The following is a 27,470-nucleotide window of genomic DNA, read 5'->3' as shown; positions in this document are numbered from 1 at the left end:
AGGAGAAGCGAAGTCCCCTCCCCACACTGGGGAAACGCTGCTCGGGTCTTTAAAAAGACATGAAAACCCATCGCCCGCCACTTTGAAACACACACACACACAGAAAAAAGAAGCAGTTCTGAAAACCCATTACAAAGCAGAGGTCGATATATAAATGCCACCCCCCCACCTCCCTACTCACTGAATAACTATCCCCAGGAAAAGAAAAAAAACCAACACTTAAATACAACTTCATAAATATTAAATCATGAAAAAAAACTGAGACTTGGTTTTCTTCCCTCCTGGTTAAAAACAAACAAACAAACAAACAAATATGCATTAGGAGGGAAGATAAGAAACAAGTGTCTAATATAGACAGTTACTTCAGCTATAAAGTGTAACCTGCTGGATCGAGCCAGAGGTACAGGGGAGGGAGAAGGGGAGATCCAGCAGAGACGGCGCGGGCGTCCCCGAGCCGACCTTCCTCCCGCTCACGGGTCTCGTCGTGACGTTAAATCGGTGTCGAAAGGTTTGAGAGCCCTTGAGAACCAAACAGTTTGTGAACAGCGACTGTCCTCGCGCTCCACCAACCCCCTGGGGATCCGGATACCCGGAGTAAGGCCATTCCGCTTGGTCTTTCGGGGGGGGAAAAAAAAAAAGAATTTTAAAAAAAATGCTTTTTCTTAAAAAATATCAGCTTGTGTCACATCCACTTTAAAAGTTGGAAGTGGAACATGGGAAGAGACTTGGCTCTGAAACATCAACTAAAAATCCCTTTCTACACCACTACATTCTTCGTTTCCTTAGCAATCATTGCTAATTAGTATAGAAACCCCTTGCACTACCGCAAGGGCAAACTTTAAATTACTTTTTTTTTTTTTTAATATATATAAAAAAAGAACGGAGGATTCTAACCCACCGGGAACACGGGGAAGAGTCACTTCATTTCTTTAAAAAAAGCATTTAGTGAAAATAAAGATCAGTCCAACATCTGCTCAGAGATCTCTAGAGAAGCGTCTGCAGCCAGCACGGGCCAGGCGTCACCGCGGGGAAACGGCAGAACAATCCCTCCTTTCAGCTTATTATTTTGCTTAAAATTGGACTCAAGATGCCCCGTACTTTTGTGGGGGCAGAAGTCCGTCCCGTTTATGCAGGGATCTCGTCGACGCCGCCGCGCGCAGCGGTGTCAACCGCGGCTGCGACACAGGCGAGATATCAAAAGGGAGCCGAGCTATAAAAACGGGAAGGGTTTTGCACGTGGTGCCCGCAGCAGGACGGAGGGCAGGGGAAGGGAACGGAGCAGGCTGGGTTTGGTCCGTTTGCTTAAGAAATACTTTTAAAAAAAAAAAAAGTGTGCCCCTTACAAAGATCTCCCTTCACCTGCGACTCCCTGCTTGGCGGAGAAGGGACGAAAAGGCTTAGTTTAAAAACCGGGGAACAAAGCAATCCAAAACCTCCCTGACGTCTTAAAACGCTTCGCACGTTCGGAGTCCTCCGAGCAACACAGCGCAGCACCTAGCTCTCCTCGTCACTGTCTCGGGGCGATGCGAGATTGAAAACTGAGGCGGCTCCGGCAGCCAGGGGCTGCTGGCGGGGGAGAGGAGCTCGTCGACGGTCAGTACAGCTTCTGCTCCCCCTTTCTGCCTCTCTCACATGAGATACTTTATGGTGGAACACTGAAAAAAAACCTATTTATTAAAAAAAAAAAAGTTACTATATTGCAGGACTAAAAAGAAGTGATATGACTGAATTCAGAGAAACATTTAAATTAAAAACTTGTTTAAAATACAAAATAAAACCACATTGCTCTGTCGCAAACTGCCCCAACGAGGCTCTAATGCCCGTTTCCCCCCAATGACTCCAAAGAGTTGCCCGTTCTCGCAAGGTTTGTGGTGTCGGCATCGTAAGCAGCTAACTCCCTGACAGTCAGATCCCTTTTCCAGAGGGCTTCAGCCCACGCGGAGCAGTTCCTCCTCCTCCTCCTCCCGACAGCCGGCTTTGCTCCCGCCAGGCTTGAAAGGAAGGAGGACAGCAGGGGCACAGTGGTGGGCTCTGCTGTAAGGAGACTTCCAGGTGTCCAAGGCTCAGCTGTGCTGGCTCGGTCTTTGTTAATACTATCCCACTAAGCACAGCCCAGCCTTCCAGCTTTTAGGTTTCTGTCCAGATAAGATTTCTTTCCAAAAAAAAAAAAATAGTAAGTCAGCAACAGGGGCTGAACGTTTGTCAGACTCCACAGACCACGCAGAGCACAGAACAATCTGCTTCCATGGCGGCAGTCTCCGTGTTGCTTCACTGTGAAGAGAAAAGAGGGGGAGATGCTGGGGAGGGGTCTGCCTTCCTCTGAGGAAGAGCAGCAGGAGGTCTCCTGCCTGGTCTTCCCCTAAACCTTCTCCACCCTGGGAGAGGCAGAGTGGAGGGGGCTGTTGAGTCCAGGCTTACCCCAACCACCATCTTACATTAAAACAGGAGGGTCTGTGAGTATTCATCATCCGCCGCGGGGACAGCAAGATGAGCCTGGTCAGCTTCACCCCGTTTTATCTCTGCCATCAGACCCACTCTGGGCCCTCAGGAAAGAGGAACGTCTCTGCTTTGCCGCCTGCTTATCTAACTTAAGGCGGTTGGGGCAGCAGATTATCACTAAGAGCACGAACGGTGCCTAGCACAAGGCAGGCTGAGCCTTCGCATACCAGAGGGGGATGAAGAACATCTGCTCCTGCTCTGGTAGACTCACACATCCCCGCTCAGTGTCCGTGTTCCCAGCACAAGTAGGGACCACATAAACCCCGCAATTCTCCATCCACCTCCAGGGCCGCTCTTTTCCTCCTAAACAGGGAAGTACTCACAAAGCTTATCTCTGTCTCTTGCAGGTCTTCGAGCTGCTCTCTCAGCTCGGCGGAGCGCTCGGGTATGGAAGGCCCTGGGGAGCCGCTGGGGAAACAGAAGGGGGAGACCTGTAAAGCAGTTTTTAAGAGTGAGCTGTCAATAAGTCACATCTCCAGGGCTGCCCTGCTGTACCCAGCCAACGGGAACATCCCAGCACGGCACAGAGGCGTTTGTTAGGCAGGCTTAATATGGAGGCACAGGCAACACGATCCCTGCTGGGCCAGACACCCAAAACACCACCTAGAAAATCATCCCCCCTAGTCAACGCAACTTCAGATGTTAGAAACAAGGATCTTTTGTCCAGCCAAGCAGCAGCGTCTCTTTACGGAAGTCTTCAAGCACCTCATCAATATAGAAATGGTCCTGGGTAAAAACAGTCCAGGCACAAAGAAACCACGAAGCACCAGAGCTCAGCGAGTCTCAGCCCTTCCAGGGGCACCCTTGTTTGAAAAAGCCCCTGGCAAACCTTTTACGCTCTGAACACAGGCTATAGCCTGACAGCAGGATATAGAACATGAGCACGCTGAGCACCTGATAGGACACATCACCAAGGAGAAAAGGTGGGGTGTGGAAGAACTTGCTTTACTCTAATAACCCCTGTTATTTTCCCCACTTCTTTCACGATCCTACAGCTAAAAGGCTGCAACCTGCCGGCTGAGGAACTCCAATTCCCAGCTTGGGTCTTGCCCTGCTTCCTACCGAGGATATGGTGACCACAGCTTCTCTCCTTGCCCCTTGAGTGAGAGGCCAAGTCTGTGAGTACATATTTCACATAGGCCAAGCGGTCAGGGCTCTCCGGTGCGCTGGCAACTAACAGGAGAGGTTTCAGGACTGCCTACGGACGGCATGACCCGCTTGGCCCTCCCGCAGCTAACACCCAGGGCTTGTCACAGCCTGCCTGCAGTGGTTGCCTTAATTAGTGGGGATTCGATTGCCTGTTGCCCGAGTACAGGAAGCATCGAGCTGTTCAGGCTACACGTCGCCCCGCGCAAACACCCTTGGATCAACACCCAAATGGAGACATGGGGATCCTCGCCGGGAAGGCACAGCTCCCTCTCTGCCTGATCATGCCTCACCTATGCGCCTGGTTACTCTGAGCTGCTCTGGCTTCCTCCTCCGTTGAGCCCTCTAACTGGCGACTGGCTGCTTCTGACCTATGCAGAAATTAAAGGCGAGGATGCTCAGTGTTGGTTACAGCGCATACGGCTCTCGAGGCTTGTCTTAATTAGCACTAAAGCAGCACTGCCCTAACGCAGGGCTGCAGGATGAGTCATAGAATCATTTAGGTTGGAAAAGACCCTTCATCGAGTCCAACCATTAACCTAACACTGCCAAGTCCACCACTAAACCACAGTGCTTAAGGGAAAAAGAAGTGCCCCTCTCAAATGGAGGGGATCACCCTCTGGAACCCCTTGCCGCAGGATGCCGGTCAGCAGCTTCCATTCCCAGAGGCATGTGCCGATGTTTAGGTGTCCCCAACGCCAGCACGCGTCTGCCAGAGGTTAGTGACAGAGCTGGGCTGAGGACCAGGGGAATCCCAGCCTCGCGAGGGCACCCACGCCTGCACGGTATCGCTTACGCCACCGCGGAGAGCACGTCTTCGACACACAGGTTGCACACCGCAAACAGAGGCACGTGGCAACATTTCTGAGGCAGGCGTGAGGCCGTGCTGCAAAAGAGAGACCGAGGTTGTCGTAGCACGGACGAGAGGGCTGAACTCGTGTTCCTAAGGCAGATCTGGAGCGGGACAGATCCTGCCTTCCCCCTGTGCCCACCCCTAGAAGGGCAGAAGCTCTAACTGGAGAAGTTATGGGTGAGATCACTCCCCTTTGTACAGGACTACAGAGATTTAAGAGGTTACCTCCCCAAAGGGTGGTAAACACCCCGCTAGACTGGCTGATTCTGTAGAGAGAAAAAAACACCCTTTTAAATCCATTCAACAAGTTATGTTGTTATAAATCAATAATCCACAAATCACTTTCATCCTTTTCAGGGTTTGCAGAGCTTTATGGACCTCCCAAGGTTGCAAAAGTGGATTTAAGCCTCTGACAACAGATCCGATGTAGGGAGCTCTGATCCCAAGGCCCCACATGGGAGAACACACTGTTCCATCCTCCCTCCTGGATTTCATTACCACCGTCTGGCGCTGGCACATGGTTTTACAGGATGTTGGCAAAGGGTAACCACATGGCTCGAGTGCCCGCAGGGTACGGTAAGCGGAGTGCTCTGCTCCAGAGGTACCTGGGGCAAACACAGATCAGGCTTTGCACCTGGGGAACCACTTGGGACTCAACCCAATTGTGCAGCAGGTTTGATCTTACCTACCAGAACCCGTGTTTTTACCAAGAAGGGTGCTCAGTGCCACGCGGGGTAAGGAAGACACCATCCTGAGAGGTTTTACCACTGAGCTTTACAGCAGACAGACACGTTAGGGACTGCCGAGCCTTGGCACAGGGACACACTGTGTTACAGCACTGCACTTTAGGAGCGAACTGACTGTACAGAACCTCTGTAACCACTGGCCAGTAAGAAGCGTGAGGCCAAATCCCAGGGTAAGTCTCACTGAGCACACCCTCTAGACAAGAGAAGGTTTCAGGCAAAGTCTGGTTCCTCCCCTCACCTAGACAGGAAGATGCCGGGAGCTGTTCTAGTCAAATCCTTTGCTGAGCTGTCAGCTTTATGCACTTGTACGCCCACTGACCTACGTAGAGATCGAAGGAGAGAGACCCGCAGTTAAGTAAATAAAAAGAACACCTCAGGCATGCTGACGTACTGGAAAGGAGCAGCTCTGGTTTAGGATCCCTACCAAGAAGTTTCCATGTTTTACAGAGGGAGTAAGAGGTGTTAATTACAATTGCATCTTGTTCTCCTGCAGCTCAGGAGAGAGCAGACACTTGGATCAGTGCCACTGCGCAGGCAGTGGGTCAGGAATGGGGAAAATGGTTTCCGATCGCTTCCAGGAAGAGAAGTTAACACCTCAGAACAACTTCTATGAAAGGGATCGTCCTCTGACCACAGCTCCTCCTCGTCCCTGCTAGTCTTACCACTTCAGCAAGAAATGAAACATTCAAAGGCAGCCACCAGCTCCCTCAAGGCTCTCCATGCATTTCAGCTTCTGAGACATATTGAACCGCACCTGCACACATCCCTGCAGCCTCCTTTCCCGAGGAGTCGTAGGAGCTCAGTGCTAACCCAATCAGTAAGTTGCAAGAGAGCCCAACCCTCTGAAAAGAGCAGCAGGAAGGTCATCTTCAGCATCGCGCATCACCACGTTAATGCTCTTCACACACATTTTGGCAGTGACAATTTCACCAACTCACTTCAATTAGCACAATTACCTCAACTCCAGAACAAAGCCATTAAATACAGAACACACAAGGAACTAAAAGCCACTGGGACCTCCACACAGCCCAAGCAGAAGTTGCAAGATCATGTCATCTGTAACGGACTGCACGCAGGAACGGCGATGCCCCCCCCTCGCACATGCTTGAACCGACAGCACTGAACTTGCTCAACAACACATGGACCACTCAAACGGGTATTTCTGCAAGCATGCCAAAAACCGGAACATCCCATAAAGCAGCACAGAGCCCTCCCACAGCTCACGAACCTGACTTGCAGGAGCCGCTGGCCTGCCATGAGCCAAAACAGCATGAGCCTTACCTATTCGCGGGCGAGTTGAGGCCTCCACTGCCCAAGGAAGAAGTGGACAGGGTTGTTGCGATGGAATCGCTGTTAGCTTCATCTACCGGCAGGGTCCTGGGCAGGAGATCTGGGCGACCAAGGTGGGAACCTGAGTTGAAGCACAGACCGTTCCATCACCAGCACAAGCAGGATCGTGTAGCATGAGCTCCCACACTAGCCACAGGTCAGGATCCATGCTGGATCCCACTCAAGACATCTAAGCCACCCGAGCACTGAAGAACCAGCCCTGCAGACAGCTCTCTGTTCCAAGTCCAAGTCTCCACATGACTGCCTAGTCCAGCTTCTCCCTTGACACAAACCCCACGGGCACAAGCTGTTGGGAAGAGACGGGACTGCCACGCAGCCTCAGCCCACTTCCCAGGGGGAGTGTGGGCCACGCTGGATGCTTGGACGAGGCCGAAAGATCCCACGAAGAAACAATTCCCCACCTCCACAACCAGGTCTTATCCTGCCTGTGAGTAAAGACTGGCTTTTTACTGAAACATGAGGTTTATCATCCTGCCCTGCATTTGTTGCAACAGAATACTTGGAAACAGCCAAGCCTTTGAAGGGCTCGCTGCTCCTCCAGGCTTTCTCATGGTGCTGTCAAAGGCCATTTGGTGCGTATGAGTTTTTGGCCCTGTCTGGTTTCTTGCACCCACAACCCCAGAGAACAGGGCCTCCCCTGGCAAGACCACAAAACAACATGGAGGTGTCTTGCACAGCTCAGGAGGCAGCAAGCTTTGGTTAGATAAATACAAGCTGAAAAATAACTTCTCTAGGCTTTTTTTTTTTTTTTAGCCCAGGCACCAACCTTGCTCTATATCCGCCTCTGTCGTTACTTGTGCTTTTGTCTCACATGACATGTGCGACTGGGAAGGCACTCCTCCTTGACAGCTCCGCCGAGGAACTGCTGTGCCAGACCGGCTCTTCTTAGAAGGGGATGGCTTTACTTAGGGACAAAAATAAAAAAAAAAAAGAAAGCATTTTTCTAACACGTTCAGGAAGGAGTAAAAGACCCGACGCAGCAACTTTCCAGTGACAGAGTCTGGTGTGCCCTGAAGGAACAAGCTGATGGATGAAACAGCTCCTATAAGGTCACATCTGCGAGGCAAGAACAATCTAGGAGGAAGGAAGGAGTGACACAGCACAACAGACTTCCTAAAGCTCTTGCACGCTGTCACCCACCTTCCCAAAGCACAGCTGCTCAGCAGGGAGAAGCCAGAAACCATGGCAATTGCCAAGGGTACAGCTGCACGAAGGTACTTACGTGGTATTTTCTTGAACGCTGTATTGCACATGAACCGTTGGAACCTTTCGGCGTAGAAGCTGGGTCTGTGCACAGATACAGTGTCCTAGAAGCCCAAGGGACAAACGTTAACATATGAATCTAAATTAGTAAGTGATCAAGGTTAACATGAGCTTCTCTCAGGCTGTTAGCCTTGAAACACGCCGCGTTGGCCTAGGAACAGTCAGGGATTCTCACAGTCGCTCTCGCTAGCAGCTGGGAGGAGCAGATTAGCTACAAACAGTAGGCATTATATACGAAGCAATCAATACTTGTTAATGAACAAGTAGGTGACCAGCATTAACAAAGCCAACATTTTTGAGAGTACCTAGAAAGTCATACTTTTCTATAAGAGGGCAAACACACCCAATGCCTTAGAAATCCAGGATCCTATGCCCAGAAGGAGCAAGGACAGCGGGCACAGTTTAACAAGACGCTGGTATTCTTGCTAAACAAGTTAAAAAGTGATATTTTTCTACTTACCCCATCGTGTACGAGGGCCTTCCAAGAGTGCTCCAGCTTCTTGACAAATCTGACAAAAGAAAGAATTAAGAACAATTTTCACACCAAGTCCCCACTGTCTTACCATGCTCGCTCAGCACCGAGCCTCGCTCCTGACCACAGTGGCACGCACGCCCCAAACACAGACTGCTTTGGCTTCTCTTCATCGTCCCATTTTCCTAAGACACCATTTTCCACAGACACCAGGGCTGATTGCACAGTTCACTCTCCCAAAGGGAGAGTTTCACAAGCTTTATTATCAAGGGCAGTTAACTTGCAATGACATTTAACAGAGACTTTACATACGTAACCCTCTGCACATTGCATTTTAATATAAACAGAAGAAAAGGTAAGCCTTACAGCTATTTTTCATTTTACAGGGAGAAGTTGTTATGGCCATTTTAAGCCACCACTTGTTTTTTCCTTGCCACTTCCTGCACAGTGTCTGTGTACAACAACCACAGCATACAAAAACAACTTCATAAGAGTAAATCTATTCCGGGAACATGAAGTAAATACAGTAAGCAAGACCCAGAAATTAATCCCAAAATGCCCAACTTCAAGAAAATAGAAAGAGGTTCATAAAAAAAAAAAATGTTTATTTGTGTCTTAACTATTTCTTGAAAGCCAATCTTGACAACCAAGCAGGGGCAGACAATGCTGGAAAGTGGTCACCCTTAGGTGATACAAAGCTGTTATTAGATGTTTCTTACCTGTAGGACTGCAACACATCAATGATGCCGATGTAGAGCAGCAGCCTCTCCCCCTTCGCGTTGCGGGCTGGAATGCCTCCCATCCTGGCAGAGGACAGGGCACAAACATGAAGCAGGGTGTTCTCACACCCCACTGCCTCTCTCACACAGCCTAGCGTGGGCTGGATATTATGCGAACTATTTAACAAGCGTCAACATGCGGGAGGCACCTACTGTTCAGCTAACAAGTTGGGGAAGACAAGTCAGAGCAAAATGCTATTTCAGTAAGTTAGCTAAACCTCCTGAGAACTGACCCCCTTTTCCCTCTGCATGACAAATTTAGTTGAAGATAAGGATTAATCCCGACTCATCCATGAGAGGAGACCAAGCAACTGTAAAGACCATTACTACCATCCATACTAACACGGCAGCTGGACTTTATGGGCTGTTAAGTCTGATCTAACAACGCACTCGCTATGCCTCTTAGAGGTGGATGGCAATAACTAGTTGGAGCTGCCAATAACCGGTGGGCAGAGAACTCTCAATGCCACCTGGAAGGCGAGAAAAATCTTTTGTGCATTAAGGAAGGGAAATTAAAGATAAAAGCACAAAATTTGACATCAAGACCTCTCTGCCCTGCGCGACAGCAATCCTGTATAGCCCAGTCCACATCTAAATTAAGTCTCCATTAGCCAAGCTTCAGTTTTACCCCTCACTCCTCGCAGTATTTCATTGGGAACAGCAACACTGACACAGACTTACTGGTCATCTGTTTCTATAGTGCCACCTCGCCGGGCCTCTCCTTGGATGGATTCCATGGCTGTCGAGTAGAGGGCCTTTTGGGCAGCGGGTCGCCGCATATCGGTCTGGGATGTCCCATCAGCCATCGCGTGCTCTCTCTGTGCCAGGTCAATGTTATGGATAGCAACAAGCAAACTGTAATCCATGATTTTAAAGCTCTGCAGGACCTGGGCAAAAAGTCAACAAAGGCTCACTCATTATTGCAAGCCCAGTGAAACTGTTAGAGCAGACATTTTCAGAAGTGTAGTCAGCATTTCTGCCTAGAGCCCTGAGCATATTGAGGGGATGGCTTTTAATCCACAGCTCGTGCAGAGTCAGCTCATCTATAGTCGCCAAAGGGAGTTAGAGGAAAGCCATCAGTGGTACTCCTGTGCAGACGGGGACCCAAGCCAGGGGAGAACACTGTCTTTCACACGGCTGCCCAAAAGCAGTTGACAACTTGAGACCAGGCTCAGTCAAGCATCCCGCCCCTCTCCCGGGATCCTGCCCTGCTCCAGAGCTCAACCTCAGCGGAGGGTGCTTCCTCCACCTCTAGAGGCAGTGCTGGGTTTAATTCAGGTTGGAAGTATTGAATGACACTGGGGTCCAGGTCCTGCTTCTTGTCCACACCATCACCAAAAAAACCAGGTTCTCTAAGTCAACACCCCAGGCAGAGGCTACAAGGGTGGCAGTTCCCATCTCCTTTTTGTGGGACAGGCTCAGAAAAAGGAAATAACTCTCCATGCCACCCTTCCACTTACCAAACAGTCTCTCTGTAACGTTTTGCACAGAGCATTATACATGTCAGAGTCTAAGAAGAGGCCATCAGGGATGTCCTGCATAAAATCCAAGTCCTTGTATGTTGGGAAGACCTTCTCCCGTTCCTTCTGGGATGCTCGGCGTTTGTAGGTGGAGCCCTTCAGGTCATATTTCAGGTGCATTTTGACAGAGCGCGGCAGTAGGTTGTTCATCACGACAATGCGAATGTTTTTGCCTCCGGCCTGGACACAGTACAAGCCGTAAAACTTTGGCAGCAGCGTCCTTGGGTTCTGGTTCAAATTCTGAAATGCCAAAGACAAAGAAAAACCTTCAAAGCCAGTCTGGTTATTCGCGTGCCAGTTAGAGGAGTTATTTGCTCTTTCCTGTGCTTCTGTATTGAAATGGAGCTGGCAATGATTCAAAGCCATTGCCAAAGAAGCTAAGAGACAAGGGCAGGTGAACAGAGGGAACAGATGGGTGATGTCGACAGTTGTTAATAACCTCTCTGCAAAGCTGAATGGGTCAGGCAAAGATTGTAGGAAGGAAGGAGTTTGCTGCTCCTTCACACAGAAGGTAAGCTGGGGAGGCTTCAGAGCAAAGGAAGATCTTGTGCTTAGCCTTTTTGGATTTGGCACTTAGGTCAAGCTAAATACATCAGGATAGAGACTGATCTAAACTCTCGCAGCTGCAGAAGGCACTAGACAGGATTTTGGAGAAAAACGATGTGGTTCTGGGATATAACCACAGCAAAAATATTTGCGGGTTCAGAAGCAGTTTAAGGAATTCAGCTAGTGACCCCAACAGCATCAAAAGTCCTAAGGCACTTCTGTATAGCAGGACGACCTCATGGCTAAATTCCCTTTCACAGAGGTGGTTTGTAAAGGCCAGGCTGGACATAAACACGAGCAGTCAGATCACACACATTGTGTTCAGGGTGGGACCTGATTTTGCTCCAGAACTGATAAAGCCTTTTTTGCTATAGCCACTTCCATAAAATTGATATGCCTTTACTTCCAAAGCTGCTGCTTCTATATATAGAAACTTAAAATCAGAGTTCTTCAACAGGATACTTTATCTTTGCAGACAGAACCAAGTATAGCCCTGGGAAGGGAAACACAAGTACAGCTTTACAAGACAAAGTATCACGGGCGTGACGCTGTGCGCCAAGGAAGCAACGAACAGTTCACAGCTGGTCACGAAGCAGCCTGCAATCTTCCAAAAGGGTCCAAGTCACGAAGTGCAACCCGAGACCCCTGCACCGCACACCAGGCTCGCGATACCCAGGTAGCTTGTGCTAGTCCGTGACTGTCTTTGTCACTGGACAGTTGAGAGAGAAGCTGCCGCTCAGCTGGGGCACAGATCAAGCCTCCACTCACACCTACCAGGCAGTACATGGCAATATCTGTCACACCTGTACATTTGGGGGACCCTTCCCTAGCTTGCAGAGAAAGCCTCGCCCCAGTGACTTACCATGTAGTAGCCAGGCAGCAGCTTCTGTAAGAACTCAGCCTCTTTGTGCTGAACCGTTTTGATGATAAACTCATCATCGCTGGATACGTAGAAGAGGGATCCGCTGGCCCCGGAGTTTGAAAGTTCGATGAGTGGCTCATTGCAGAGCGAGTACTGAGGAGGACAAGGTGAGAAACGCAGAGGTGAGAGAGGCATCAGCAGGAAACTTCAGCGCGAAGGCTCTTCCTTTTAAACATTAACAGAGGCAAACGCCAGGGTCACAGAGAGCACCCACTGCTGTGCTTACAGAGCTTACCACAGGGCCTGACAGTGCTCCATAGCTCTGAGAGGGGGAAAGAGGACAAACACCCGTCACACAGAGTACACAACAAACGGGAACCTGGTCCAACCACCAACTCACCAGATAGTCATCTGGTCGGATCCCAAACAGCTCCCGGAAATAGCGAAATGCCACTGGAGCATAGGTTTTGAACCGAAAGTCGTTGTAGTGATGAGCCGGGGTGAGGTTACTCCCTTCACTGATCGAGGAGAGAAGCACACAGGAGTATTTGTATTTGAAACATTTCTTATGAAACTGCCCTAAAAGCAAACACCCACTGGCTGGCTGCTTCTAACACACTGGAAGGCTAGAAAGCACCCACCCAAAAGGGACACAGGTAGGCACACACAACAGCAAGCCTGCATTTGTTCACATGACTGGTGGTGGACGTATATAGGGAAGAGCCAGGGTTCTTCAGAAACAGGTCGCAGGCAGGAGCCAGAGTTGGTCTGTCAGCAGTGCATTGAGTAGCTCTGCTCAGGAGACCTGTGCTCGCTCCTGCGGTCAACTGTCCTGGTTTGGTGCTGCTTCCTCATGTACAAGCAGGGTTAGGAACTAATGCTGCTACTCACTATCAAAGCACCAGAGAGAGAAGAAAGCAAGCACCGACCTTGGGAAGAAAATACTTTCTACTACGTAGAAATCTTGCATGAGAACATCTCTTTCGGGTTTAGTGCTCAAGCTTCCAACTGTGTGTGTAATGCCCAGCTGAATGGCACCTTTCAAGGCAGATGATGTCGTCTGGAGGGGCAGAGAAAATGAGTTAGGCAATGTGGAGCAGCAGACTGGAAATAGGAGTGAAAGGAGTTAAAGAGAGCCCCAAGTTTAAAACAGCATTGTTAGCCGGGGCATTTTATACCTACCGGTTCCAGCTTCCGGCATTTCTTTCTCATTAACTAACATCGCTTTGGCGATGGGAACACCTGGGAACATCCCCAATAGCATCCTACTCGATCCTTGCACTCTGGGTGGTCGAGCAGTAAAAGACTTGAATTGGAATCAACACCCAGCTGGTCCTTAAAAGACGGAATTTCCTATCATCCTCCCACAGCACTCATCTCTACACCCTGCAGTCAGAGGGGGAAGATATCCAGGGACAGACTATCTCGCGCCCCTATGAATAAACACACTTCTTGACACCTTGGTCTGCCAGGTCTTGGAACTATATACTTTGAAGCTTGCCCTTCCCCAGCTTGGGCACAGACTTGGGTCTTCTACAGGACAAGGCAGACACGGCCAGCACACAACGCACACTTCTGTTTGGTGCTACCACATTCCTCCATCTGCCTCTCTTGCCAGGTCATGGCTCTTTAACCCTAAGGAGTTCACTGTCATTTTTAAATAAGGAGCAAAGACACGAATCCCACTCCTGCATCCTCTGCACAAACTGTCCAAGAACAATGTAGGACTGTGTTCTTGTAACAGCTACTCACATCAAGAGTCCTCTTCTGCCTATGAAACACATGATCTCATCTCAGACCACTGAGACGTGCTTCAGTCTAGCTCGTGCTACGGGCTGTCCTTCCCAGAACAGCCCAGATGAGGTCTGCTCAACACCCCGATGTTATATGGCCTGTCAGTTCCTGAAGCCCGGAGATATCGACTCTGCTGTAAAGCCTGCTGGAAACGTTGAGGCTGCAGAGCAGGTGCAGGTTGGATTTGTGCACTGCAGCTCACGGACATTTCACTTGGCTTATGCATAAAGCAACTGGACCCAGGACAAGATCCAGGGCTCACGATCCAACTAGTTTGTGTTTGTTTCCTTAAGCTAAACAAAGCCCAGCCCCCTGCCGCATGCCAGAAATCACTGTAGATCAAAGCATTTGGCAACAGAGGACACCGCAGTACCTGGGGGACAAACATTTCAAGCTTTTTCCCCAGACACACATCCTCCATGAAGCCTTGTAAAATGACCAGGAACATTTCTCCCATTAACTGTTTTTCTGTTATCATAGCTGCAAGAGAGCTGCTCACTGTTCCCCAAAGAGAGCACAACAAAAACTGGCAGTAACTCCAGCTTGTCAACAATGTCCTTTTCTACTGCAGCTACCTGTTTGTATCCGATTTCTGCTGCAGTATTAGATGGGGAAGGAGGAAGAACTGGACTCCTCTTTCCTTCCTTACCCTCTAAAGGCTAAAGCTGCTTGAAAACAGATCTCGGCTCAGCTCACCTAGTCCTGCTTAAACTCCCAGGACAGTCTCACTGTTGAGAAGCAGAACTTACCAACACGGTGCAGCAATGCTGCCTTGTTTGTGAACACAGAGCCACAGGGCCAGGTTGCCAAGGAACAAGTATTTTTCTCTTCTATTAGCCAGCACGATCAGCTGAGCAGCTGACTGCCTGTTTACAATCACTTTTATAGGGCAAAGAATTTTAAAAAAAAACTTACCACCCCTGGAAAAGGAGGGAATGGAAAACAGACAGACTGTCCATTAGTCTCATTCCCAGATACATCCCATGCAGTGTCCCACCAGGCTTCTGGGACCCTTGCAAGAAACACTTCAGGCATTTTCCATTGACTTCTACTTTTCTCTCCTATTACTGCTGTCTAACCTTCTATCTCTGAATTTGCTGGGAAACTGAAAGCTGCATCCCAATCTTGAAGACACAAGCAATTTCAAAAAGGGCATTATAACAAAAGCCAGCTTCTGTAGAAATACCATTTGAATTCCTCCCTTCCACGCCGATTCCTGACAACACTTCAGGCATTTTCCATTGACTTCTACTTTTCTCTCCTATTACTGCTGTCTAACCTTCTATCTCTGAATTTGCTGGGAAACTGAAAGCTGCATCCCAATCTTGAAGACACAAGCAATTTCAAAAAGGGCATTATAACAAAAGCCAGCTTCTGTAGAAATACCATTTGAATTCCTCCCTTCCATGCCGATTCCTGACAGAGAGAGGTACATCTGGATTAGAGATTTCAGACCAGAAGCTTCGCTTACACGAAACAGTGAAATGCCCATATCAAGCCATTACCCATTCAACCTACAGCCTAGAAGTCAACCTCACTTCAGAGAAAGTCAGCCCATTCCGACAGAAGTCCAACAAACTGGAAGCAGCATCCACAAAATACCCACATTTACAGGCTTTTTACAAGTACCCAAACAATCTCCCCTTTGTAAAGCGAATTCCAGTAATGCCACAAGATCTATAGAAACTATTGTGCCCAAAGAGCACAGAAAGCACCCAGTAAGCCAGAAGAGGCCTAGGAAGTGTTGCTAATGGGCAAAGTTTAAAAATAATCCCCTCTTTAGAAGGCTGCAGAGGGGAAGCTAAGAAGCACATATTCAGTCCTTTGGTTCCTTTCCTCTGAGATCTTCTTCAGCGACTGTCACAGACGTTATCCAGTGTCCAATGCCGAACCTCCTGAGACACACCGCTGCTCTGGGCAGCACTTGCATCGCAAAGAGGAGAATGACAACAGTCAAGTGAGTCGTGCAAGGGGCAACTTACCTTTTTATAGGTAGTCTCGCCCGTGGAGTCCACTCCTCTGTGCCCTTTCTTTATCGTCTGTGAGCCTGGCTGCCCAGAAGAACCTGGCATCTAGGATTGGAGTAAAAGATGGTAAGAACCAAGGATGTAAAACCCAATCTCTTAGAGGCCGGTGGCTGCCCAGAACCACCTGGCATAATTTTGCTCTTCTCAAAGATGGAGCCTGTGAAATGCTGAAGCCCCAGGTCCCTGCACACGCGCAAAGGGAGGACACGGTACAGGCTGGCCTCCAGGACAGCAATGCCATTGAAATGCCTTCAAAGAACCCATTGACTCCTGTGTGATTGAGGCCGGACATATAATTAGAGAGAAACACCTTCATGCAAGACCACCTGGAAGAGTGTGCTTTTTTTCTAATCACCCTCATCACAAACAGATCAGCTCTAAGCACATCTGGACCCACCGCAGCTGGTCACCATGCTTTCTGCCAGTAAGGCCAAGTCTTTGAGGAAACATTTTAGGAAGGTGGCAAATTCTCCTCTGATTCATGCCACAAGAGCGCGCTTGACTCATCGTCTTCTAACACATGCAGTTGTTAAATGGTGTTTCTCAGTCAAAACGAGTTGAACGTCTTGCTCGCGGCAGGAGATCTATGCGGTGTTTTGGTGGCACGAGAATTGCTCAGTTCCAGGACAAGCTGGGTTTTTAAGCAGAGATTCCCTTGGTAAGGAGAAATGCTCTGACTTCTCAAATGAGTACCTGCAGCTTACTGTACTTACCACCGCCTGGTTTACCCCTAACTTGAATGAGATTGGAAAAATAGCAGACAAGTCTGAAATTGGGTATTCTCTCACAGCCACGGAACAAACCAAGTTGTTGGTCAGAAACTTACCTCAGGGGTGAGTGATTTTTTGAAAGTAGATGATCCTGTCAAAAGAATAAAGCCACACTCAGAAAGGGTTAATCATTATTATGCATCACAAAAAAGCCTGACACACCGCCTTGGTTCGAACAAACGTTTTAAGGCATCTGAAAAAGCACTGACTCACGGCTGATTTCTTCCCAGCTTCTCCTCTTACAGCAGAGGAAGAAGGAAACCAAGCCACAAGGAAATGCTATTCTGCTTACTGCTCACTAGCCAAACTCGGTTTTGTGTCGGTGCTACCGGCTAGGGTCTGCTCTGCCCTGCTCAGCTGGCTTCCAGCACTCCTCTGGCTGCACACCAACACGCAGGACCACCTTCAGAGGCGGTATCAGCAACTTCCCTGCCTTCAACGGAGTTACACGGCTTTGCAGGATTACTGCCATCTATTAATTAGAACTGAGAGGGCCAAGTGCTCTGCAATGTTTCAGTAGATATGCTGACCACACTTTATCTTAAAATCATTTCCAGGACCTTTTATTAAAAGGCCCAGAACATCAACCCTTCCACTCGAAGCCAAGCCCAGGGATTTTCTTACTACCATGGTGCTAAATAACTGCGAGGTGACGTACTAACTTTTATCTTTTAGGCCTGGATTCCCATCTTGGGTTTTTTTGGATGCAGTAAGGAGGAAAAAAAAAGCAATTAGATGACACTGCCCCTCTGCGATGTCTGTCTACACCACAAAGCCACCAGCCAGGTTGAGACCAACGCTGGTGAGGCCAAGAGCTCCCATGACAGGGACGCTGCCCCTACCAGGCAGATGCATAAAATAGTGATGTGCTTTCTGCCTCCAGCCCAGAAAGCCAGACAAGCACTTTCATTTTGTTTTTCTTTCTACTTTAGACACAGCAACAGATTTTTTTACATGGGAGCCATAACCACAGCCTTATAGAACCACCCCCACCCAAAAGCAACACCCCCATCGTACCACGGAGTAAGCACAGGGTTGCTTCCCCCGACATCCAGTAATTGTTTTACCAGATTAAGCATTACAACATATAATCCCTACAGTGGTTCTGGGTCCACCCACCGCTCGCTCAGCAGAGAAGCCCCTTCTGCTCGCCTGTTACAGGCGGTGTAAAGACTCACGCTGTGATTTCAGCAAGCACTACAGCTCTACAAAAACTGCATTTCAGCAGAAGGAACAGAGGTACGTAACAGCAAAATCCAGCAGCCTTCTGATCCCCTTATCGAATGATCAAAGTTCTCATTTCAATACATATTAAACAAGCAAACAAGAAGAAAAAAAAAAATCTGTGACAAATGCTTTTTGCTAAACAAAGCGAGCACAGAACAACTGGCTCCAACTGCCTTCCCACCCCCTCTCATCCCCCTTTCAAGACAAGAAAGTTTGTCCCGACAAGCTCCAATTTTTGCAGTTGAAGTTTCTCACAGCTGGCTCTCCTCCTCCTCCTCCTCCCCCCGGCACACTTGGGGCTCTTTGGAACCGGCCACCCCGCTTCACCTCTCACAGAATCATTTAGGTTGGAAAAGACCTCAAAAAAAAAAAAGAGATCATCAAGTCCAACCGTAAACCTAACACTGCCAAGTCCCACTAAACCATGTCCCCAAGTGCCACATCTACAATAGAATCACAGAATCATTTAGCTTGGAAAAGACCTTTACAAAAAGACTCTCTCGCATCCCTTCCCAAATCTGGGCCGGTAGCGAGGGGAAGAGGGAGCGTCTCCAGCCGGAAGGAAGCTCCTGTGACTTAGCGCCTTACAATGACACCAATAAAGCTTGACTCCATCACCTTGCCACAAGGCTTTTGAACCTGCCAAGATCCATCAGGACGCAGGGATGGAGGAAACACCCCGGGCATCACAATGTAACACCTGTTCAATAGCAACTGAGCTTTTTTTTTTTTAAGCAAGTATCTGTAATTATGTAAATCAAAACCTCTAAAAGCCCCATGATTTAAGCAATCCTGAAGCAGCGCCGCCAGCCTCATCACCTTGGAGATTCACTGTGTTAATATTTAATCATCTGTGCAAAACCGTATTCCACTAGGATTTAACTAAAGCTCTCTTGCCAGAGGACCCAGCAGCATATCTTCTCTTCTGCTGCCTTAATCACACGCAACAAACATTGAAAGGGAGAATATACAACGAGCCTTGGTTGGAAGAGCTAGCTGGTTTGTCCCCTGCCATACCATGGGGTATCTTCATCTTGGAGGTTTCACCGTGATTTTAAGGAAGAAGTACAGCATCTCAGCACAGACCAGAGCATCAGCTTCACCTTCTCCTCTTCCCCCACCGCCCCAAGACCACGGTGCCTCGGCTCACCCTTTCACATAGTGACTTGGGAAGCGACAACAACGATCCTCCCAATCAGGCCAGTTACAAGAAAGGGTGAGTCAACGAGGGAAAGCCGCAGCGCGCGGTCAGAGCATCGGTGCGGTCGCAGCATCGCTCCGGTCCCAGCACACCCAGTTTCCGCAGCAGGAAGCTCCCCTCCCTCCCTCCCGCTAGTTTCCAAACAAGTTTGCTGCCGATTGGGAAATAGGTAATTCCTGTTTGACCATGATAAAAAAAACCCCACTTATTCACTTATTCTGAGTGCAAGGATGAACACGCAGCTGACGGGGTCTGCTCAGCTCTGAGGCTGGACTGAAGCTACGTACAGGTCTATCGCATGTCCTGCAAAAACAAGCTCTCTCGATTACCAAAAGCGTTACCGGCTGAGGTCAGAGAACAAACCCCAGAGGTTTCCATATGAAAACGTTTCGGTTACCTCCACCCTTTCTCATTGCTATGTAAAGGCAGTTTGTCTGTCCCACACACACTCCGCTTGGAGAAGTGAAGGTGTTAAATTCAATGGCATAAACTTAACAAAATGAAATCATTTCAAAAAAGCTGCTATTTCTAGATCTGTTTAAACACCTCTAAAATGAAAGAATTCATCAGTCATAATTTCTACCCATATTGACAACTGAAAAAAATGGCTGGAGAGACCTAAACGGTTAATTCTGGCCAAAGGAAACAGATCAGGGTTAGAAAGTCCTGTCCAAAAATGCATTCATGATGCCCCAAAACCTTTCCTTTCTTCTTTCTTTCGTGATTCTGGGAGCAATCCCTACGGGTGATTTCAGAGCATTCCTCAGAGCTGTTTACTGGAACCTGAATCAACCTAAATAAATAGCTGTCTGCCTTCCGCCAGCCTTAGCTGTCCGGGATTATTTTCAGCCAGCAACAGACAGTATGCTCTTACCGACTGTGAACTAAATGCTGGGGGGAAAAAAAGCTAAAAAGTTGTGGCGCTGGCACCTGGTCAAACGGTTCAGACAAATATTTCACTGGAAGGAGCACATAACAAGGCACTCGGGTCAGATCCTCACTCGTCTAGCAAACGAGCGTGCTAATTTGGTATAGCCAGGACAAATGCTCACTTTGCTCTATTTTTATAAACAGAGCTGCTCAGACAGATTTTAGCCACGCCTCATGTTTTAGATGAAAATAAAAAAGTTAAAACGTTAGCACACCCAAACACATCATCAAGCTCAACTCTCCAGCGTCTGAGCAGGGCAAGCCGAGCGCCAGGACACACCACACCAGCATGCACTGCCCTTCCTCCCCGGTCCTGCTGCTGACTGCGGGCTTTATCTCAGCCAAACAAGTGGCCAGGGCAAGAGCGGCAGCTGGCTCTTCCCCAAACGGGTCCTCTTAACGCTCAGAAATGGGAACATGCCCCTTCCTCACCTGGACTCTGCCTGCAGGTGGTGGCACCATCGATAAGAGCACTTCTGCGCACACAGAAGTCGGTCGTGAGACCAAGCCTTAGACCCACCAAACACTACCCGGAGGACGCGTAGTATGTTGGAGCCTCCGTGGACACATCCAAGCCGCTGTCCGCACAGAAATCCCCCAACACATTTTTTTCCTCTGCCTGCAAATCCCCCCCCCAAAAAAAGTCTGTTGGGATCAGTCCCCCCCAGTCCAAGGCCACGGCTGCAAACGGGAATAGCAGCGAGATTTCTTTTCTTCAAAGTGCAAACCAGGCAGAAACCAAAGCAGAAAAGCCCCGCTGGAACAATCCTGCTGGTGCACACAGCGATGCGGAGAGCTGTTTAGATGTCAGGAGAGCGCTTACACAACACGCTTCAACAGAACAGCAGCTTTTGTTGAGAGCGGTAGCAGCTTATTTAGGGGAAAAAACCCACCAAGTTTTGTCAATCCTCAAAAGCCAAGGCAGTTACGTAACATGGCATTTTGCTGCTGGTTACTGGAGGAGGAAGAAACCATGCTTTTTTTTTTTTTAAGCACATATATGCAATACATCTACCTCTTCGAAACGACATCACCGAGCAGCACAAAAAGCTGAAATCTATACGAGGAAAAACAAAAAGGTTATAGAGTTGTTGCAGTGAACTGACACTTCTGCTGCTTGAAGAAACAGGAGATATTTTCCCCAAGAAAGTTAAAGAAACACGAAAAGAAATCTTATTTCCACTAGTTAAGAAAACAAAGGTCCAAACTTCACAAGCAAAACACTTCTGAGCAAGGCACCTTGGTCGCACACAATAAAAACCTCTTCCACGGCTCTGGAAGATAAGAGCCTAAATATTTCATTTGCTTCTCTCAGGAAGCTCTTATGGAAAACTGCAGAAGTCCGGCCTGAACTAAGAGTCAAAGCCAACGCTCTTAATCACAGCAGCTGGGGATGGAAGAAAACCCATGAGATCACGCAGCCCGCCCCTGCCAGCGCAGAACGCGGCCCTCCAGAGGAAGATAAAACACTTACAAACACTTGATCTTGGCCAGAAGGCCAAACAGTGAGTAATAATTTTGAAATTCTCTGCATCAATAGATTTGTTCCGATAAATTATGTTAAGGACATTAAACCAATGGCATCAAAGCTGCCATAAGAGAGCTCACGAATTCAGTTTCTAGATAAAGAGCTCTTGCACGTTGTAGATTCCTGTTCGGGGTTATCTTTCCCACCACCCTTAGCAGCCGGCAGCTGATGTATGCATGACTGATTTTACTGCCCCGGATTAGCACATCTTCCTCCCTCTCCCCTTCACTTGTTTTACGAGCCTGTGGATGGAGGCGCAGGACGGGACACTCCTGAAAGTCACTGGATACCGCTGACGTGTCCACGCCGGCAAGTGGGTGACGCGTTGGGAAAAGGCCCAGGGAAAGACAGAGGAGACGCAATCTGTGTAACGTTATCTAGACACTTCTCGCTGCTTTGCAGAAACAGTAAACCCTTCCTCAATCTCTCTTCACCAGCAAACTGCCAAGAGCTTTGTGAGGAGGTCAGCGTACCTAGCCACGGAGAAATAAAGCAATTTTTTAATCCAAGAGGCCGGGACAGAATTAAGAACAGGTTTCCACGCACAAGGTTACCAGCATTTTCTAAGTACCCAGAAGAGAGCTGAGGCCAGGCATGACATCTAGAAATCAGTAAAAAGAAAGAAAAACCCCAAAACAAGCAATTCCTCTGCCTTCTGCAGAGGTGAGCAGACGAGGTGCTCACCAGAGGTGAGGAGAAGAGAACGTACCAAAGAGGATGGGGTTTGGGCTTCCACCTCCATCACTTGGAGGTCGGTGAGCACGGGTCTGTTCGTGTCAGCAGACGAGCGCTGACCTCACTGAAACTCTGGATCCACCGTTTGGGGCTTATCCCAGCAATTCCAGGAAGAGACGTGCTTCACGGCAACTAGTTGTTTGGGAGCTTCAATCCAAAACCAGCACAACTCACCAGGGCTGGGAAGAAACCCGTTTTCCTTCGTGTCTCGTCAGCACAACAGACCTTGACCAAAGATCAGTGGTCACAAGAGCACCAACAAACAAAACCCCGTCTACATGTGCACGGAAACACGAATACATCTTGACTGACGACGAGTTACTCTCTCCACTGAAAAACATTGGAAGTAAATAAAAAAACCCTCTGAGTCAAATAAATGAGACTCAGATGCATGATGTCTTCAGCAGCAGAGGATGGAGACAGCCCACGGACCAGTAGGCAGATGGTAGGACTAAAGGGTGGAAACTCTGAAGACAAAAAGGACAGTGAGCAAGAAGTTTCCAGCACCTGCTCCTGACTCCCGGCTGTATTTCTTCCCCCACCACCCCTCTCCTGAGCCCAGCCCTTTGGCCAGAGCCGTGCCCTCCTGCTCCCCCAGAAACGCCAGCTCCGAGGTAGAGCACGCGAACTCTTTGGCCCTTGTTATTGAGCTGCTTGGGAGTCAGAGAGCACCACGGACCGCAAAAATCACAATTAAAAGAAAATAAATCGGTGAGCAAGTTCAGCAAAACCACCTTCAGCTTCAGGGAAGAGGCTGGAAATGAGGCACGTATGAGCAAGGGCTAACACAGCCGGGCGAGACGCCGGCCGGCGAGTATTCCTGTTATTGCTTTTCCGTATGGTTCACAGCAAAACTATCTCAAGCTTCCCAGCAGAAGAGGGGGCAGACTAATTTTTGCTGAAGGCATTTTGGACAAGACCACTTTCTGGAATATTTGATGGCAACTCCTGCCCCTGTAACCTGCAGAAAAGCTATGGAGACCCTCCTTCCCTACAGCAGCATCTTCTGGCACATCGGCTTCGCACAAGGTTCTGCCATTTGAAAATTAATCCTACTGTTGGCCGAAGACCATCGATTTTACAGCTCTACATTACTCCCGCTTTCCACCAAAGCACTTCGATGATTTAAAATTTAAGCCGATCCCCGCTCCCGGACAGCAACACCTATTCAAGAAGCACAAAGGCACGGGGTTTTCCAGGGTGTTGATGAATTTGAAGTCCAGCTTTATGGCTATCAGGAGCTACTTTGGTGATATGAATCCTAACGATAAAAGCTCCAAGCATTCCTCTTCCAGCCTGCTCTGCAAACATCACCAAGCGCTGGGAAGGGAGCGTGTCAACAGCCAGCTGAGCGATTACGGGACTTGCTCAAAACCAACCCCAGAGGGAGCTGGCGGCAGGGAAACCAGAATTAGCACCCTGCCTGCTGCACCACCTTCTTAATTTGGGGGAAGATAAACAATCCCTTCCCAGAAGAGTAAGATTTAGGTCAGATATAAGGTATGTTCCTGCCCTGGGAGCGCTCTGCTTTTTAAACAAGGCAGAGTCCGTGGGGATGCGGCGAGATAATACATTTAATCACCGCTATTACATAGTAATCAAGAAAGGGCAAGAAGAACTACAATGCCTCGTTTGGGGGAAAAGGAAGCCCCGATCCTGGAGCAGGAAGCTCTGGGTGAGCAGAGGGAAGCAGCGCAGGGGGCATTAATTCACCTCCGTCTCAAAAAAAAGGCTTTTCAACCCTGCAGGGCTAATGGGGGTGGCGGGGAGGAGAAATAAAACACCGAGCAGCCCCTTTCAACGATACACGGCGGAGACGGAGAGAGGGAGGAGCGGCTTTTACTTTCCAAAGGGAAATTCAGTTACAATTCAGGAAATAGTACTCCAGGTCATCAGTGCCCCCCCAAAACCGCACAATTCTCACTTGTTTTCTAGCTACCGCTTTGCCAGATGAGCTTCCCTCCGACAGACAAATCTGTCATTTATTTAGACGAGCTGGCTCCTACCTTTGTTCTTTCGACGGTAATCTTTTGTCTCCATCTTAAAGGAGCTTTGCCCCACGCCGGGGTGGGCATCACACACAAGCATGACTCCCACGGCACCAAAAGGGATGGCGAGAGTTTGGGCGACAGGACCCGGCTGACGATACCAACCCGCGACACCCCCAGAGATTTCACAGCTGATGGTTGGGAAGAAGAGAGATTTTTATAACGGAGACGGGACTTGGAGTCATTTGACAGTCCTATTTTAAGCTTGAGGATGATGAGCCATTCAGATGTTTCTATTTAATAAACTCATCTTCCCTCCTGCGCGCTCAGTCTCAGCTAGGTGGGATCAAGAAAGCTTTGTCCCTCTCGCAGGAATTGGGTGGGGGAGGGCGGCGAGTCTTTCTGGGTGTTTTACACCTACATTAAGGGCTCAGCAGTTCGGGACCCTGCTCTCGCTCGCTTCAGATGTGTCGGGATGATTTCCCTGTCCCCAGAAGTGACTGAGCCATTTTGAGAGCAATTCTTTTGTCTGTGGACTCCAGGGAGGGGCCTGAAGCCAGGGCGACAATGAACTCTCAACTCACTCAGACCCGTAACGATAAAGCAGCCGCGGCACCCAAGGCACAAAGGACCAAACAACTGAAATCCCACATTAGCATTTTTTGGCAGATGCTGCTTCAAAGCAAAAGCAGCAAAATGAGAAAACCTCTTTGGGTGTTTCCCCAGAGAGTTAAATACACATTGAGGCAGGGAGAGGGGGAACTGCTGCCTGCCTGGCCCAGGAAGGGTTTCAAAATCATCTGCATCCTCTTTATCTACGCTGGATGATGCCAGCAATAGAGTAATAGCCCCCCGGGGCAAACTGCACCATGGGCCACTGGGGCGACCCTGCCCCAAAAAGCCGTGGCAGGGCTTGAGGTGGTTTAAGGTTTACCATGGAGCAAAGCAAAACCTCGTGTCCGAAACAACAACCGGCCTCCTTTTGTGCCCTGCCTTTCGCAGAGCTGTTCCTCTGGCATCTGAAAGGGTTGCAAGGTAAGCAAGGCACAGCTACGGCCGTCAGACATTCAAGCTGAAGCCGTGCATTGCCACGGTCCGGCCAAAATCAATCCTGCTGCCCTCCCACCCTCTGCCCAGGGCGAAAACAAAAGCCCCAGTTACGGCTCTGACCCGGTGTTTGCTCACGGGCTTGTTATTACACCGGGGAGGGAGCACTCGGCAAGGCAGGCGAATGCCTCCTCCTGGCAGGATGATAAACACAGGCACTGCAGACGTCTCGGGAGGGGGACAGCCACGGTGGGACCCCCGGCGCAGGCAGCTCCTCCACAGCCACATCACCCAACGCGCAGCGGCTGAGCCCTTCCAGCACCCATTTCGGGATCGCTCTCCTCACGTCACAGCTCTCATCATCTCCAGCTCTACCTGTCCTCTCCAGAAGCTGCAAAGTAACCAGGTCCTACCCAAAGCCCAAACACTGCCCGGGGCAGAGGGCAACCACACGGAGAGGCCCCGAGTCTCCCAGAGGTGGGGCTGAAATCCAGGGTTTAAAGCCTGTGCCATCAGGGATCAGCTGAGGTGAACATACGTCATGTATCGCACACGTCATGCCGCGGAGGCTCTGTCACAACCAGAATTCAAATCCTGTGGGAAACACGCGTTAGCCAACACCTCGCTAGCCGGAGAAACAAACAATGGCAATTATTCCACCAGGAAGGGAGAAGAGATTTACTTGTGTACTTGCATATTTTCTCTTTAAGTAATGCTCTCGAAACCCTTCAAGCTTTCTGAAGCCGGCTCCTCCTTCTCAGCTCAGAAGACAGGCAAGCATGGGAGAAGGTCAAGGTCTCAAAGGAAGCCCCAAAGCAACAGAAAAAGGGGTCTCGCCCCCGGCCGCTCAGCCCCGTGCTGAGGCACCGTGGCTGCTGCAGCCAATAAAGACCCAAAAGTGCTCTCTTTGTCCTCACAAAACTGGCTTTATCAGACCGACAGGTACGACTTTCCCCCGTGCCTGTTCACACAGTGAGCAAAGATAAAGCGGGTACATCGGAGGTCTGTCCTCAAAACTGCCCAAAGGACACAGCTAAGAAGCCAGAAAATCGAGCACATACAGACATCCCCACTAGACGATACTTCATCAACACCGCAGCAATAATTAAATGAGTCTCTCCTACGGTGGCGCACAGCAATCTGGCCCTAAATACTTCTAGAAGAGAAGCGGGGTAGCAAGCAGCGGGGCTTAAGGTGCAAAACACCAACACTCCCAGAGCACCAAACGAAGTCGAGGTTCAGCCGCAGGTCTTCCCGTGGGTTTCTTCTTTCCTTGCTGTGAGTTGGGTGACAAGTGCTGTCACACCGACCGGGAAGCTTCCGCATACTGCATTATAATAAACAAAAAGTCTGGCCACTCTCTACCAGAGAAGCTCGGGAGGGGTGGCTGGATCTTGCCAAATGCAAATTTCAAGGCTTTAAGAAAGTAATTTTGGTTTCTAGCCACAAACTAGCATGAAGAAGCTGTTTTGGGGCCTGTGGAAAGGGGATTAGGGCTCTCAAATCCCCCAAGAACGCTGCCAGACCTGTGAAATGCTGGCAGGAGGCAGAGTCACAGGTTTAAGAACCAAAAGTGCCCTGTTTTATCGCAGACAAGGTCTCCACCCCTCGTAACCATCCCTCTGCGGCAATGAGGACGATGCCCAGTTCCAACCCTGCATATTTCTGGTTCAGCTCGCATTTTAAAATCAGCGGAGCAAGAGAAACTCTCAGCCGTCAGAGGACTTCAAGACCTTTCCCTTGACTCTTACCGGCTCTGGTACTAGTCATCAAAGCAAATCTAACCAGAAGATGTTTACGTTCCCACGGTATCTTGCCTCCCACAGGTGCCAAATGGCTTTGACGAACTACCTTCGCCTTGCCCAACACCAGATGCAGCAGAGAAGAGGGTGCCTCCACCGGGGAGATGCCATCCTCCCCCTTCCCCGACACGGTCCTGCCTAAAGGAAGATATTTCAGCTCCCCCCACCCCTCTGCGCCCCAGCAGCCGAGTCCGTGGACCCGGGACCCGCTGCCACCCCCAAGGCAGGAGGCCTGACTCATGGCTCAGGCCCTAGAAATACAAGGGAACAGAGAGTCAAGTTTCCCCTGGCACCAACCCCTCCGCTCCCCCCACCCCATCGCAGCGCCCCTTCTAGCGTAACCCAGTCCCCCCTCCCCAAGGCCCTCTGCCCCCTCCAACCACCC

At 49.4% G+C, this 27,470-nt stretch overlaps 1 protein-coding gene across 6 annotated transcripts; it reads right to left on the bottom strand.

Moving 5' to 3' along the window:
* Positions 1–1,738: 1,738 nt before the first annotated feature.
* On the bottom strand, positions 1,739–21,167 carry PIP5K1A (phosphatidylinositol-4-phosphate 5-kinase type 1 alpha). Of its 6 annotated transcripts, none has more exons than XM_019472592.1 (17): positions 21,001–21,167; positions 16,684–16,718; positions 15,813–15,902; positions 12,966–13,096; positions 12,437–12,554; positions 12,037–12,189; positions 10,569–10,868; positions 9,790–9,995; positions 9,049–9,132; positions 8,318–8,366; positions 7,817–7,901; positions 7,361–7,498; positions 6,526–6,655; positions 5,483–5,563; positions 3,939–4,016; positions 2,823–2,907; positions 1,739–2,271 (listed from the first exon to the last, which is right to left on the bottom strand). In XM_019472592.1, exons 1-17 carry the CDS (start codon positions 21,014–21,016, stop codon positions 2,269–2,271), a joined length of 1,782 nt encoding a protein of 593 aa, XP_019328137.1. In that variant the 5' UTR covers positions 21,017–21,167; the 3' UTR covers positions 1,739–2,268. The 6 variants fall into 6 exon arrangements, with proteins under 6 accessions (XP_019328137.1, XP_019328135.1, XP_009279481.1 ...); XM_019472590.1 differs by having other exon boundaries at positions 6,526–6,634; positions 21,001–21,038; XM_009281206.2 differs by lacking the exon at positions 3,939–4,016 and having other exon boundaries at positions 2,823–2,930; positions 21,001–21,038.
* Positions 21,168–27,470: the final 6,303 nt, after the last annotated feature.

This window comes from Aptenodytes forsteri, unplaced genomic scaffold (assembly GCF_000699145.1).
Source record: "Aptenodytes forsteri isolate BGI_AS27 unplaced genomic scaffold, ASM69914v1 Scaffold276, whole genome shotgun sequence".
Taxonomy (NCBI): domain Eukaryota; kingdom Metazoa; phylum Chordata; class Aves; order Sphenisciformes; family Spheniscidae; genus Aptenodytes; species Aptenodytes forsteri.
This window is presented reverse-complemented; position numbering and strand designations above follow the sequence as displayed.

What these genes read in the sequence shown, in the direction of transcription:
- PIP5K1A (XM_019472592.1), bottom strand. An exon ending in CGTTACAGAGAGACTGTTTG is followed by an intron (nt 9,996 to 10,568) that starts GTAAGTGGAAGG and finishes CTTTTTGCCCAG; the next exon opens with GTCCTGCAGAGCTTTAAAAT. An exon ending in CAGAGTAACCAGGCGCATAG is followed by an intron (nt 2,908 to 3,938) that starts GTGAGGCATGAT and finishes CTGTTTCCCCAG; the next exon opens with CGGCTCCCCAGGGCCTTCCA.